Below are 15,227 nucleotides of genomic sequence, written 5' to 3' on the forward strand. Positions count from 1 at the left end.
AAATAACGAGGAATTGCCGGCTCAACCGTATTCATAGGCCTCTTATGAAGCTTCTGGTCTCGTTTACATAAATTGGTGGTAAACACATGATATTGCCCACCGTTCAGCTGCTTTGGATGGCTCTGGTATCCACCTTGCTGCTGTTGTTGACCGCCCTGGCCAGATTGTTGGTTATATCCACCTTGGTTGCCCTGGGAACTTTGGAAATTGGGATTTGACCCGCCGCCCGGGCCATGAAAACCGCCGCCACCTGAGCCACCGCCCTGCCCATTGTTACCATCAAACATGTTGGAATTTTTAGAGGCCTTCATGATCGTACAGTCCTTCCACAAATGGGTATCCGGCTTCTGCTGAGTGTCGTGTCTCGGACAGGGCTCATTCAACAATTGCTCAAGTGTGGGGCCTGACCCGCCAGATCGGGGAGGTGGCCTCCCTTTGCGCCGCTGGTTATTACCCTGTGCGCTGGTGTTAGCCATGAAGTCCAAACTGCCATCAGCCTTACGTTTATTACCTCCTTGATTTGCTGGGTTGTACCGAGGGCCCTTGCCGTTGTCGTTCTTCTTTCCGTTCCCTGCCTTGTCATCATCAGACTCGGGATCCTTGGTACTATCAGAATCAGCGTACTTAACTAGAGCCGCCATCAGCGTGCCCATATCATTACACTCACATTTGAGCCGGCCCAGCTTTTGTTTCAGAGGCAAGAAACGGCATTTTTTCTCCAACATTAAGACTGCAAAGCCGGCATCCATCTTATCGGATGAATGTATTATGGCTTTAACTTGGCGCACCTAATGGGTTGTAGACTTGCCCTCCTCTTGCTTGCAATTCGTCAGATCCACGATCGACATGGGCTGCTTGCACGTGTCTTTGAAGTTCTGGATGAACCGGGCCTTTAACTCCGCCCAAGAGCTGATTGAATTAGATGGCAGGCCTTTCAACCAGGTGCGGGCGGTTCCATCCAACATCATGGTGAAGTATTTAGCCATTGCGGCATCACTAACCTCCAACAGCTCCATAGCCATCTCATAACTCTCAATCCATGCCCCGGGCTGTAAGTCGGTTGTGTAATTCGGCACCTTCCTAGGTCCCTTAAAATCCTTGGGTAAACGCTCGTTACATAGAGCCGACACCAGACAGGGGACTCCTCTGGTCCTGGTGGCCACGCCTGCATCGATAGAAGCCGTCGGATAAACCGGATACGGCTGGTAAGCCGTTAACTGAGCCGCCTGCTCAGCTGCCTGTTGAACCGCTCGCTCAGCCTCTTGATGTATCCTGTCTTGATCTACCAAGTTAACGACCTTATTGCGCACCAGGTTAAGCCCACCTGGCTGGTCACGGCGCCTGACGTTGCTCGAAACGGCCGATGAATCCATGTGCCTGCTATAACTCAGGCTTCGGCTTGGACCAGGGGTCGAGTGGATCCTGTCCCGACTGTATGAGTACGCCTCCTGCTGTACCAAGCCTGTCTGAAGAAGTTCCCTGACCCGGCAGGTTTCAACCACCGCCGGAGAGTCACCATCAATTGGGAGAGCTGCCAATCGTGCAGCTGCCGCTATCATGTTCTCCAACGGGTTAGAATAGTGACCCGGGGGTGTGGGTACATACTGAGGGGGCGCCATGTTTACGCGGGGAGGTCCCATCACCTGTGGTTGAACCGGCGCGCCGTCTTCGGGTGTCGCAACATGGTCCGCTCCTGCGCGTGGAGAGAGCCACGGCGGGTTGCCTGTACGCGGAGAAAGCCACGGTGGGTTACTGGGCCCTGCCCCTGGCGTGTGAAAAAGATTCCGAGGATCATAAATCGGGGGGAGTCTAGACTAAGTCTTATGATGCCTCCTCCTCATGACCTCATTAGCCGCGTTCTGGTCCTGCGTGAGACGGAAGGTATGTGCCTGGATCTGCTGAGCCTGAAGATCCAGAGCCGCCCTCTCTACAGTGATCCTGACATCTTCCGCTGCTAGGTCTTCTTTAGCCTGTGCCATATCCAATTTTAACTGCGCCACCTCCACATCGTGACGAGCCTGATCCGCCGGGTTGACGACAACGGTTAACAGGGTGGTCAGCTTATCTGTGAGATCCATCAACACCTGAGTCGGCGAGCGCACAGGGCCTCCTGCCCCGGCTGCTGCTGACCCCGAGGTTATGGCTGCTGCAGCTGTGGAATCTTGGACAGGTTGTGTGCCGGCCATGAAGATCCCAACCCTGCACGGCGGCTCAAGGCAGTCCGGAATACTGCTGCCATCGGAACAACCCCCAAGCCCGCCATCCTGCAGTTGATACAACGAATCCGTCTCACCTGTGGACGACTCACCATCAGAGTAGATGGCCGTCTCGCCACCAGAGGCAGATCCTTCAGAAGGTCCTCCGCGGACGCATTCCACGAAGGCACGATTCACAGCCGGCGGAGCCCGGGCGGGTCTTGCACGCTGAGCCGTCTCGACGGGGTCGATGCAGATGTCCGGCTCAGGGCCCGGCTCGCCAATCTTGCCGATGACGACGTGGATTCCACCGAAGGGGACCCGGTACCCGTACTCAATTGAGCCGGCGTCGGGGCCCCAACCTGCATCGTCGATGTAGAGCTTGCCGCGATGACTCTTGGTCATCCGGCCCACAGCATATCCCTTGAGCCCTTCGAAGCTGCCCTTCAAGAACTCAAATCCACCATGCACTGGCCCCACGGTGGGCGCCAACTATCGTGGAATTGTCACGTTAGATGTCCTAAGGAACGGACTTCGTCGTGGAGCCATCACAACTAGAAAGCTTGAAGGGGTTAATCGGGACAAGAGACACGAGGTTTATACTAATTCGGCCCCTTACGGTGAAGGTAAAATCACCTACGATTCAGTTTTGAGTGGGATTGCTTATGTCTCGATCACCAGGGAGCAAATCGCTTGACCTGTCAAGATCTCGAGTTGTTGTTACTTGCCCTAAACCGCCGCCGGGTCGTCCCTTTATATACAGAGGTCGACGCCCAGCGGCTCTACAGAGTCCCTTCCGGCTTATGAACAGTATCCGGTTCGGTCTCTTAATCTTTCTTGCCTTACAATACAAGTCACACTTATACGGCGGTTTATCACTACGGGCCTTAAGTTGCCTCTGGGCCTTGGGCCCTTACTAAGCCACCGTCTTCAACCTTGAGCGTTGGGCTTCAAGAATGCTTATAGGTATAACCCGGCCCCTCCTGGCGGGTCATACCTAATAGTTATATCCCCAACATGAGCTGTTGATGTCGAAGCCGGGCCGTACCAGGTCGTCGATGGAGCCACATGGTGGGCCGCAGGCAGGCATATCTGGATACCCTCATATCCAGAACGACGACAGTATTGCTCCAGATACCTCCAAAAAAGTAAATGATGAAATTGTTTCGTGATGTGCTCTATACCGATTATTATTTTATTCAATGAATAATATGTTATGTATACGCTACACAAAAAGGACAAACATTATGTTATATGCATGTGATCCGAGTACATTTTTATTCAATAATTCGTTATGTTATACGCTACACAAAAGACAAAATCCGGCCCAAAATCAACCAAAAAACAAGCCCATTTTTCTTGTATTTGTCTTTTTTTTTATATCTCGCATACAAGCACAGATGTTGATAAAATTTTGCACATCTATACTACACTTCTATATATGCATGTACACAAATTTTATTTTTTTGAGCCGTAGAAATCATTTTTTAACTTAAATAAATGGGTTCATAGTGCACAGCTCCAAATGGACTTATCGAGCTACATGTTTGCTACTTAGACCTCGTTTTTTCTAGGAATCAGTATCCAAAGTCGGAACAAACAACAGGTAGTCGATACCAAATTGAAATATTTGCACAAAATCATCATCAAGATAACCTTAAACGGAGAGATGCTCAACATGTAAGCCGTGTGCCTCATCAAGGCGAACAACTTGCTATTTGGCATCTTCATCCAAGATCATAAAACGACCTTCAGAACCAAAACAATGGACTGTACAAAGTTGGGTCCGTACATCCCGAACTACATGTCTGAATCCATCTTTATTCTAAAATTGACTCCTAATGCAGCATCAACATTAAGCAATGTCATCTTGAAAATAGCATACATTGGATTATATCAAGGTTCAATCAGGTCCCTTAGATCTTGGGTAGTTGGGGCCAATGAACATGCATGTCCTTTTTGGTTTAAGGCACATCCCTCGGTGAAAATGTCTCTTTATCAAATGACACGTCCCTTAGTGAAAAGTTGTCGCTTTGTGAAAAGATATGTCCCTCTTCCCACGTGTCTTGCACACCACACTCGACACCGGAGGCACACGGTGATTTGTTTGTGTGCGAACAAAGGTTACCATTAAATATGATGCTAAAAACTGTCCAAAATGATACTAATGTTTACGGATAGTCGAACAAACTCACAAATATCTCCTCTAAACAAGATCAGACATGAACTGGTTCAAATAGAGCAACTGGTAAACAATCTCAGGAGCTTGCTTCTCGTACAGAGAACCACAGAGTAATATTAGAGAAAACTTGCCTGATCAAATAAAAATTGCCCGACCATAAAAATCGTATTACTGTATTATTTTCGATCCATGGAGGAGAACTACATGTATATTACTCCCTTATACTTTACAGAGGGAGTACTTAACAGGAGAGAATAAAGGGAGGGGTCAAATCCCCCCCTCAGTACAAACTGACAGACAAGCCAACACAACATCAGTGATCAGTAACCCAAAAAAAAAAAGCAAGAGGCGCAAGACCAAAACAACAAGGCTCCGGCCAACCAAACCTAGACCTCCGTCTTGTTTCTTTCCTTGCTTCCACCCAGACCCAGGTGTGCGAAATTAGCATTGTAAGCTGAAGTGCGGAACACAAACAACATCCCTGGACTTTAAACTTGCATCACTAACAGAACAGGAAGAGATGGAAGCACTCACTGTGAGACTGAATTCAGAGCTCCAGAAAGAAGACACACAGCAAATTACCCATGATGCATCAAAATCAATTTTGTTTCTACTTTTCAACATTGGACTGAGCGCATCCAGCGTTAAACTATGGATCAAGCCGCACCGGCCAAAGGCCAAACAATTTGTCACCTAAAGAACAAGAGAAAGACACAGCAATTTGTCACATACAGAACAAGAGAAAGACGCTGACTGCTGCTGGAAAATGTGGTCCCTGCTTTGCCAAATTTCACCAAAATTCATCATGTTATTGCAGACTTGACCAAATTTTGGGACTGCATGGATGTTTGACAAGGTTTTAGGCATGCTATATATGTGATATGACATTAACTGTTTTTCTTTTTTTCACCAAAACATAAGAATAATCGAGTTCCCATCATCATTGTCAGGACACACGCTTGATCCAAGAATCAGAGTGTTGATCCAAACAACCACATGCACAAGTATGTGCTCTCTACACACTGTACAACATGTACAGGCACTGTTGCCACGGGGGAGACCTAGATTGGGAAACTGATCTTGGCGGCAGAGAGATAAGAGCAGAAGGTGAACTATCCTGCTGCAGTGGGCATTGATCATAGCAGATCCATGAGACCATACAGTGGACGGAACCCAAGCCCACATATACATATCGTTTCAAACCAGAAGCACAAAGTCGGTGATGACCAAGTTCGCCATTGATATCGTGCTACATTAGTCATCTTCCTCCAGGTCACTGAAAGATATATCCTCATCGTCGCCTACTATTGGAATGTGCGTGCTTCCTGGACCACCCGTGTCCTCTTCCAACCATTCATCCTCATCATCAGAGTCATCGTTATGGGCCTTCTGAATGACAACTCTTGATTGCTCGCTGAGGTCACTCAATGGCCATTTATGTTGATCTTCTTCCGATGGAGCACTGTCTACAAATGGTACACACTGCTCATTTGCTACAGCATCATCTGTAATTGAGTCCGGTGTTCTTTCTTCAATGCTAGGTTGTGAGAACTCAGTGGCATGTTCTTTAGAGGGAGTGTGAATGGTCTCTTCCATCCTTGATTGTGAGAACTTAGTGGCATCTCTTAATACCGGCATAAGCTGTACAGGCACGCCGCTGCTGATTTTATCTGAAGGAACAGCTCCAGCATCACTGACTGTATCTTTTGTTAGCGCTTCCAGAGGAATCGATTCAAATATACCATAATCTACATTGCACAAAGCTGTGGGCCTGCCGGAAGCATTTTGATCTTTTAATACGCTGACCACCTCTACGGGCATAGGTACAGTACCATCTGCATTCCTGAAAGTCAGAGCTACTGTGTCTTCGTTGCTCTCTAGCTTTGTGTGATGTTGCGAATTTTGTGACAACTTCTCTATAGCTTCCAAAATCTGTGCAGTAAAGAAAAGGGATATTAGAAATTCGCCACCAAAGCAATGTAATACCACCAACTTCTTTATTGTGCAATCATGAGCAAATTAAGCATCGGCCATCAGTCAATATATTTATTTCTCAAGCAAGCATATGAACACTAAAATGTCTTAATCTACTATTATGCATTAGTTTGAAAATTAGCACTTCTTGGTCTCATTATGAAAAGATAGTGTTCCAATATTTACAGAGCCTGTTTAGTATGCTAGCGAAATTTCCAAATAGCTAAATTTTGAAGCAAAATATTTGTGGCTAGCCAAGTTTTGGCACGGCAAATGTTGATAGCAAACCAAGAAGACTCCAAGTGACACAATATTAACTTGATGTCTAGTCGTGCACCTTCAGTGTCCAAAATTTCTCTTGATTCACTTTATATTCCATTCCAATACTTTGAAGCCATGAAAAAATATCACAAGGGAAGAAAACTAAAAGGTTGAAAGTAAGTACCCAGTACCATTTAATGAAACAAAACAACCAGTAGATAGAATAGATAAACTCGAATGCATCTGCTCATTTTAGACATGGAACAGAAGTGGACCACTGTATAACAATATAATTTAGAGACTCCGAACTGAACCTATTGAAATACAATAATACCTAAATTAGGCTAGCCACTCGATCACCATGTTAGAATTCAGTGGCAAGTAACTATTGCAATGAATCACTTTGTCCAAATTAGTAAATTCAGCTTAACAAGCCTATTTTGCTATGAAAATAGGCCATCAACTTTATATAAAAACTTTTCAACATCTAGAATACCAAATCATTGACATTAGATTCATCTTGAAATATATTTTCATACGGTATATACTTGGTATTGTAGATATAGATAACTTTCTCTATAAACTTGGTCAAAGTTTGTGAAATTGACTCTTAAGAGAACCAATGCGCGCAATATTATGGGACAGAGGGGGTAGTATTTAAAAAAAACCTGTTCAAGAATTCGTCCGATTAACCCCTACTCCTAGGGTCACCGAGTAGCCGATAAACCAATAAATCGTCCGATTAATTGATTAAATGGTCGATTAACTTGACGATTAGCCTATTAATCCCCTACTCGCTAGCCAACCGAGCAGTTACCAGTTAACGATTTCCTCAACAATGAAAAACGATTCACCATTTTTAGTTTTAACAGAATTCAGATGAAGAACGAACATGAGAACATGCGGTTGACACATTAACCTGTTATTAAGTTTAAGCTTTGGTAAAGGCTTGGTAAGCTTAGCTCCACAAAGAAGAGAAGCTCCAAATCAAGCAGATAAGCACAGAGTTTAAGAATCTTGTGAGACGTTGATTAGACAACCAAATGCCAACACAACAAAAGGTAACAACATAATCTCCCCAATGGCGTGTCACCGGGAACTTCCATGATTCCCAAATACAGCAGATACAAAATATATGCCCATAATAGTGGCCGCCTGACAAGTGACAACTAATCTGATTTCACATCAGATTTCCGGTCATATACACCCGTCGGCCAATAAATCATAAGTAAGCCATTGTGACCCAGATGAAGCATGAAATCAAGGGAAATCACCTGAGGAGTAGAAAGAAGCTCGGCTTCCTCCTTTGTGAGCTTAGGGTGCAGTAGCACAAAGTATATCTTCCAGAAGCAGCCCTCGCTCATGTGACTTGGGCAGAGTTCGATCCTCAGATCTGCCAGCTCCGGCGCCATGTTCTCGACGGCCAGCGCGTGGTCTTGCTGCGCATCACTAATGTCAAAATCTGCACTTAAACCAACAACACGGGAGAATCACAAATCAATCAAGATTACAAAGAAGTACTACTACGAAGATGAAAGGTCCTTAGAGGGAAACCAACGCACGAACCATCCGAGTCCGCGTCGTCGGGGAGAAGGGGGAAGTCCAGCCAGAGCTCGGGCCGCATGGCGGCGTCCCGCGCGAAGGCGATCACGTCCTCGGTAGCCCCGGCGGCCTCCGACCAGCCCCAGTATTCGTCCGGGTGCAGTAGAGAGGAGGCGTTCTTGGCGAGATCTGCCACGGCCTGGCGGCCCGGGAGCCGCGCGAGCCCCAGGCGGAAGCGTCCCGCAATCTCGGACGGGTTCAGCCCGCGGGGTGCACCGCCGCTTCCTGCGGGAGTGGGCGCCGCGAGGAAGGAGGCGAGGCCCTGGAACCGGTGGGCGAGGGCGTCAGTGAGCTCCGAGAGGTCCTCGCGGACGCCGCGAGGGGGTGAGCCCGGGCAGGTGGAGCCGGAGGCGCGGGGGTCTTCGCCGTCGGCCTCGGGGCTGTCGGGTGAGAGGAGGGAGTTGGCGATGGAGCGCGCGAGCCAAGACATTGCCGGCGGCCGCCGCGATCGCGACGGCGACGGCGGGAGTCGGTGACTTGGGTGGAGGGTGCGTGACTGATGGTGCGTCGTTGCCGTGCGCTGTCTGTTCACTGTCGGGTGGCGCCTACCCGCATCAGTATATAACAGGGACACGTCATCTAAAAAACCAGAGGCACGTTTTTTTTTTTTCAGAATCAATAGCTTATGTTACTACCTCTGCATCATAATACTTGTCGTTGGGGCACTACTAGGAAAATGCTTATCTCTACTTCTAATGTCTCAGTTGGTAGGTCGCGTTTCGGGTTTTATTTTCGTCCCACCTCACCCGGTCTTTTTTGTACTTTTTTGGTACTTCCTCCCACCATCCCTTCAGCCGCGAAAAACCAAGAAAAACCCCGCGATCGAGTCCCGCGCACGCCCAAACTCCCATCGTTATTAACTGAATCGAACGACAAAATACCTACGAAGAAAAACCAACGAAAAAAAACCCCTCGAGCTCCGACGGGTACGAGGCTCCCCTCGATCTAAAACAGCGCTAGGGTTTGCCCAGCCGCCACGCTCCGCGCTGCCGCCCAAGGCCCGCTCCGCCCCCACCGCTCCCCGCAATGCCGCTGCCGGTGGGCCGGCCGGCGAAGCCGCGCCGCGCCCAGGGACGGCAGCGGCGGGGCGGTTCCGTCTCCCTACCTCTTGCCAGAGCCACCACCCCACCATACGTAGATCTGGCCGGGAGCCCCGCCGCCGACGAGGGCCACACCGGCGATCTCGCGCAACCTACCTGCCTCTTGTTTCCTCTCCGTTCTCCTCCTTCTCTCTCCGACCCTTGTTCATCCGCGGTCGCCCGAGCTCGCCCCGATTCATGGCCCTCTCCTTCCGCCAACTCTGGTCCGTCGCCGGTCGTCTGTGGCGCGAGCGTCGCACCTCCTCCTCAACCTCCTCGATCCGCGATGCCCTGACTGCACTGCGCACGTGCGCCTCGCGAGCCATGGCCGCCTTTTGCCGAGCTGCGGGATCGACGTCTGACCGCCACCATGACCAGCCTCTTGCTAAGGTCCCGGTCGCAGTCTCGTGTGCCTTTGGACCTTGGGAGCGACTGGGTGATTATATGCCAGGTAATCTATTTTGCTGAATTTGTTCAGAAGGAAAATCCTTGAGGTACAACACTGACCCGCTTCCTTGCTGTCTCATCTGTTTTGGTTGAGCTAGACGCCAAAAGCAATATTGCAACACCATGCGTGAGGAACATGATTCTGCCAGTATTTAAGCATTATACTTGCTAACACTGAGAGCTTAATTATCTTTGATGCAACCAGTCCGTCCAAGCATCCAAATGTACGATTCATGTGCCTAGAATCAGTACTTTTGCATGTCTGATGCATGAAGAAATATCCAAATTCGGCCATTAATTTCCCTTTTAGTACTTACTAATGTTTTTTTATTGTTTTGGTTGATCCAGAGTTGATTTGGGATGTAGAGATTAAAGAACAGTAGGGCGTCAGGTTCAGAATTGCCTTGGTATCTTCCAGTGTGGGACGATGTTGATTGTCGGGATTTGAAGATAAGTGTGCCCCATACCGTGGCTGAGCCTGTCGGTTTCGCACAGCGGCTGCACGACACCTCATGGACCCGATGTGAAGGTAGCATATACTATTCTACAGTGTTTGCCCTCTGAAATCTTAATTGTTGGTTGTACAGTTAGTGCTAAACTGCAGTAATCTACTGCACTTGCATCTGAATTTTACATTTAATAAGTTAATGCTTGAGAGTTAAGATAGATCAGTAATCTGGTTGGGGCTCTATCGTTGTGGCAATTTGGCAACCGTTGCTAGAGGTGATAAATCTGCAAGCATAAAGTCAATGTCCTGCTATGCCGCATAATTACAGTGCTTTCACATTATGGTAAATTTATTTCCTAAAAGTAAAATCTTTGTCGTGCCCAATTCATGGTGCAGGACAAGTAAGCCATCCACACGAAGTCGGCGGCAGCAAGGGTGTGGGGCGTCGGGAGGAGCATCTGGGTTGAAGGTTCTGGCCCTCGCCATTGAGACTACCGTGTTCGTCGCCGAGTACATCTGGTATGTACGCAACGAACCTCCCTAATGCAATTTCACTACTGTTTATTTCATCTTTTGATTGCGGCAGACTATATTCCACTAATGCACATTAGGGAGTAGCTTTGGGATAGGGGCCAAACCTGCATATTTTGATCAATTATTTTTATTAGATTAGCAATGGGAGCTTACTGTTCAGTGAGGATTTTCCCCCTTAAAGTCATATTGTTAATATCCAAAAAAATTAATGGGTGGGTGGTGATGTCCCACTGCTTTGCCCTTTTAATTCCAGCACTTAAATAAGAATTGGAGGGCAGACGTTGCACAAATGGATCATGTGGCATTTACTACTGTTGTATTATCATATCTAGCATCTCTCTATAAAAAATAAATCTAGCATTAGTTTTGAACTTCTGATGATGTAAGGTAAACACACATGCATATCTTCGTCATAGTTGCATCCTTTATAGCAGAGATTTTGTTATGAAGAAATTATTTTGTTGATGGAAGTCTTTGTGCTTCTGTCACTTAGGACGTGAAGTTTTTGTAGACAATCTTAGAACGTGAAGTGGGATGCAAAATCTATAGATCTACTGACACTGAAAGGTGGTTGTTAGTTACGTTTTGATTGTGCCAACCAATAATACACAATTGTTACTAGGGTTCGGCTACGGATGCCATCCATCAACTCATGTTTTAAAGTGTGCTTCTGAGATGCAATCCGATCTCTCTATCTTTCTCGCTGAGATGTAGAGGAGCTCGGTGTTTTAGGGTCTGGCTGTTGCTGCAGGGGAAGGTGGAGCTGCGAGGAAACAAGACAGGTGGACAATGCGACAGGAAGCAAGAATGAATTTCTAATCAATCTACTGTCTCCCTTGAGTCGGGGGGAACGTACCATGCACCACGTTGTGTTTATTGATCTGGAATCCTAGAGGATCACCGACCCTCATAATTCAGTATCGAGATGATCTCCTTAATTTCTCAAATGTGTTTTATTAAATTGGACTCCTGTAATTATCCTTGCTCTAATTTGATAGTTTTACCCTCCCGAGCATGTTGTGCTTCCATAAAAACATGAATATTTCTCAGCCATTTTATTGAAAATGTAGTCGTATGCTTTCACATTGACTCTGGATATTCTCCTAAACGAAGGTCAAGACCAATTGATTTTATCGGCAACAGGAGGCGCTTATCAGTCGCCATCAAGTGCCTCAACCAGTGCGGCGTCCAGGTACACACATTGCTTCATCTCCTGTGTTATCTGATCGTCTAGACAATATATCCATGGGTGACCCCTGTACTCACCTCATCTCCAGATTAGAACATAAGTGTCCGTAGGAGGGTAGGATCTAGGCAACTGCAGTATTGATTGTCCAGCTAGGCAACAAAGTCGACGGGGCAAATAACAAAATCTTCATATTAAGTTATATTCGAAAGTCAGTAGACTTTTCATGATTGCCAGTGGTAAAACAAGCATATATTTCTTTTGATTATTGACATAGCACAGCTTAGTAGAGTGGACCAACCAACATTGGGTTTGGGAGGTCATTTAATAGGAAACACTTCGCTGCAAGTTTCTTCACCATTGAACACAATTCATCACAAGACTTTATATTGTTGGCTGTCATGCATGTACGTTTGCAACTAAATAATTACAGGATGTTGTGTGCTTGTTCTATGTCCAGCAGTAAAGATGTTTGAAGTTTTGTACCAGTTTCCAATAGATCATTTCCTACAACAATATTTGTTTTGCAATCCAAACAAGTAAATGTCTTGTAAAGAAGTAGATGTTTCTGCATATCAACACACCATTCAAGTTATTTACAGAATGATTTTCTTGGAGCGTTCATAATTTCACGTATGTTTACATCATTATTCATGTGTGGGTTGTATTGTGTTTTCTTTCGTGGGGTGCCGGATGCGCTACTGACGGTACTAGCATGTTTGGGCTGGTGAGACAGAGATGGTATGCGGAGTAAGAAGAGTGATTTAAGGGGAGAGAACAATGGATAAAGGAAATCACATTACTAATAGAATGGTAGGTAGAATCACGGTGATTCATACAAAAATTCACTTAATTTATCATATAACGAATCATATAATTTATCAGCTGCCTCAACGGCTCACACTTTTGCAAGTCTTCATATTTAGAAAATACGACTGAATTCGATAATTGGATCAAATGCAGTTATATGTGTTGTACTTGCTTTGGTTGAATCTGAAATTTTGTCAGAAACATAACAAACCACTTATAGATATATAAAGCATTGATCTGTGCAGAACTGAGAGATGTTGTGTTTTTACAGTTCTTACGCTGTCTGATTGAATTTTCTTATCCCACATTTTCTTTCAGATGTCGCAGCAAAGAAAATGCTCTCAGCCTTGGACGATCCATTCACTCGATTCTTGAAACCATTACCTTTTCTGAAGCAAGACTAGCTAGCACCCACGATGCCCTGGCAGGTGTAGGTTTATCCATTGGCTACCCGTTGGAGCATCACTTGCGGTGCTCTTTGTAATGTCACTTCGTGTGTTTTGTAGAAATGACTGTCTAGAGACATTTTATCTTGATAATTGACAACATAAGAGTGCAAAATATTTGACAGCAGATCGCTTATGGTAAGACCTAGCTATTATCAATAATTTTAGTCCATTAAATGCGGTCTTAGTGAAAGGGTGTTCCTTTATCATGGTTGAAGGTTGCATGACTTCTGCTAGGTGTTTTGATACTTTTCGGTCTCTACTTGAATGTTGCGTACCTAATTTTTTAGTGGCCAACAATCTTGCACTGATTCTTGCTAGGGGTCATCAAGGAAACTCAATAGATGGCTATTTCAGTGGAGATTATACCAGAGATGTTGTTTTGAAGTAAGCTCCTGCACACCATTCTTTTGTAGTTCTTTCAGAAGTAATGTTTCATTCTTTTACTTGAGACTAGAGTGGTTGATGCTCATTCATCTTAATTTAATACAGAGTATATGCCAGGAGAGAAAGATATACTTGAAACCCGATGAGGTCAATGATGTGGAGATTTTACCAGAGATGTTATTTTCAAGTAAGATTTTGTGTGATATTATACCGATCGCTCCAGCACGCCACATTGTTGCTCCACGGCAAAGGCAGCGAGGTAATTTTTCTTTTCGCACCGATAAAATTTTCCTTTTCTTTTAGCCCACTCCTAGGTCTCTTCCGTTCATATTCTAATTAAGCATGAAGAGCGGCGGTTTCGACGGCGACTGGCTGCCTGCTGCTTGCTTGTACGTGTGGAAGGCAGTTGTTCACGGCAGACCAGTGAGCGGCGGCGGGTGGGCGCGACCACATGATGGTTGGAAGGTAGGCTTCGTGGCGTTCAGCCTCGGCCACCATCGTACCACGATCTCGGCCCACCTGGAAAGTCGGATGAAGAGGTGGTGGACGGTGGGGACCAATCATTATAACTGCTGCTCCATTACTTCCGCTCCTCGAAAAGCTCCCTGAGCCCGACCAACAATGGGATCTTCCTCTGAGGTTCACGCTACTCCTTGTCCAGACTGATCCCGGAGAGGAGAACAAGCCTCCGAGCACGTGCTCATCAACTCCATGCCGGCCGCTCCAAGCGCCTTTGCTCATGTCTTCGAGGCAGGCGCCGAGATAGCCTTTGCAGCGACCTGTGGTGTGTGGGCTCTGCGGCGAGATGGGATTCAGAATCCTTTTCCGTGGTGAGATAACCCTGCCACCACTCATATGCCATTGCATATAAGTGAATCTGTTTTATAGAAATCAATCTTGCACGTTGGTTAGCTCTGTAATTTCTTTTATTCTGTAGCAGACTGAGTTGCTCACAGCCTATTTGCTGGAACGCCAACGAGGAGTCAATTTTCCATCTCCACAAATATTCTTGGTCTCTTCAAATTAATTGCTTCTTAATCCAACTACCATTTTTCAAGATTAGTTCGTTTATATAATATTTATTTTTGTACCAGTGTTGATCAAGTAGGTTATTATTGTGAGGAATCAGCAGTAGGATGCACATGTATTTGTTTCTTGCCACTGGTTGCAAAAGCCTAAAAAATGATATGTTTTATTCACCTCTTAACAGTAATACGAGTATTTTGTTTATTTCCTACTCCCTTTTAGTGATTACTGATTAGTCACTCTTAAAGGTGAATGCATGTGTATAATAGGTGTGTCATGGCTGCATTTTGCGGGCCCTGACTACTGAAAAGTAATCCCCTTTGGATGATTTGTATTTTTTTCTGGAATTTGTAATTAGATAGCACATCCAAGGAAGGAAGGAGATTGAGGTCGGCACCTCCTGAAGGCATGCATGCTCTTCACCGAGAGAGGGAAGGGTATCTTTTTCTTGGGTTGCGGTTTCCACCTTGTTGTTGGGTGAGGTGAGTCATGATTTCTCTCCTCCCGCTTCATTTTTTAGAGATACTGAACTATAATTTCTGTTTTGTGCTCATGAATTGCATACTTGGAGGTTTATTTGATTTAGAGATACCACACACACGCGCGCGCACACACACACCACACACACACACACACACACACACAGGCAC

At 46.1% G+C, this 15,227-nt stretch overlaps 2 protein-coding genes across 17 annotated transcripts in view; one reads left to right on the top strand and one right to left on the bottom strand.

The window, feature by feature from the left end:
• Positions 1-4,534: 4,534 nt before the first annotated feature.
• Positions 4,535-8,729, bottom strand: LOC119295156. The gene is made up of 3 exons (XM_037573501.1): positions 8,179-8,729; positions 7,887-8,074; positions 4,535-6,309 (listed from the first exon to the last, which is right to left on the bottom strand). Exons 1-3 carry the CDS (start codon positions 8,642-8,644, stop codon positions 5,632-5,634), a joined length of 1,332 nt encoding a protein of 443 aa, XP_037429398.1. The 5' UTR covers positions 8,645-8,729; the 3' UTR covers positions 4,535-5,631.
• Positions 8,730-9,155: 426 nt separating this feature from the next.
• LOC119295157 overlaps positions 9,156-15,227 on the top strand; it is a 7,624-nt gene continuing 1,552 nt past the window's right edge. The window contains exons 1-11 of one of the 16 annotated variants that reach the window (XR_005143779.1): positions 9,157-9,744; positions 9,839-9,964; positions 10,089-10,269; positions 10,585-10,707; positions 11,474-11,914; positions 13,037-13,148; positions 13,225-13,302; positions 13,486-13,551; positions 13,657-14,100; positions 14,213-14,381; positions 14,936-15,059. Coding sequence is in view for 1 of the 16 variants with exons in the window: in XM_037573502.1 (XP_037429399.1) it covers positions 13,694-13,810; positions 13,900-14,090; positions 14,213-14,381; positions 14,492-14,578 (564 nt within the window). In the remaining 15 variants the exon portion in view is untranslated. The other 15 variants (XR_005143780.1, XR_005143785.1, XR_005143784.1 and 12 more) reach the window with 15 other exon arrangements.

Source organism: Triticum dicoccoides, chromosome 4B, assembly GCF_002162155.2.
Source record: "Triticum dicoccoides isolate Atlit2015 ecotype Zavitan chromosome 4B, WEW_v2.0, whole genome shotgun sequence".
NCBI classification, from domain to species: domain Eukaryota; kingdom Viridiplantae; phylum Streptophyta; class Magnoliopsida; order Poales; family Poaceae; genus Triticum; species Triticum dicoccoides.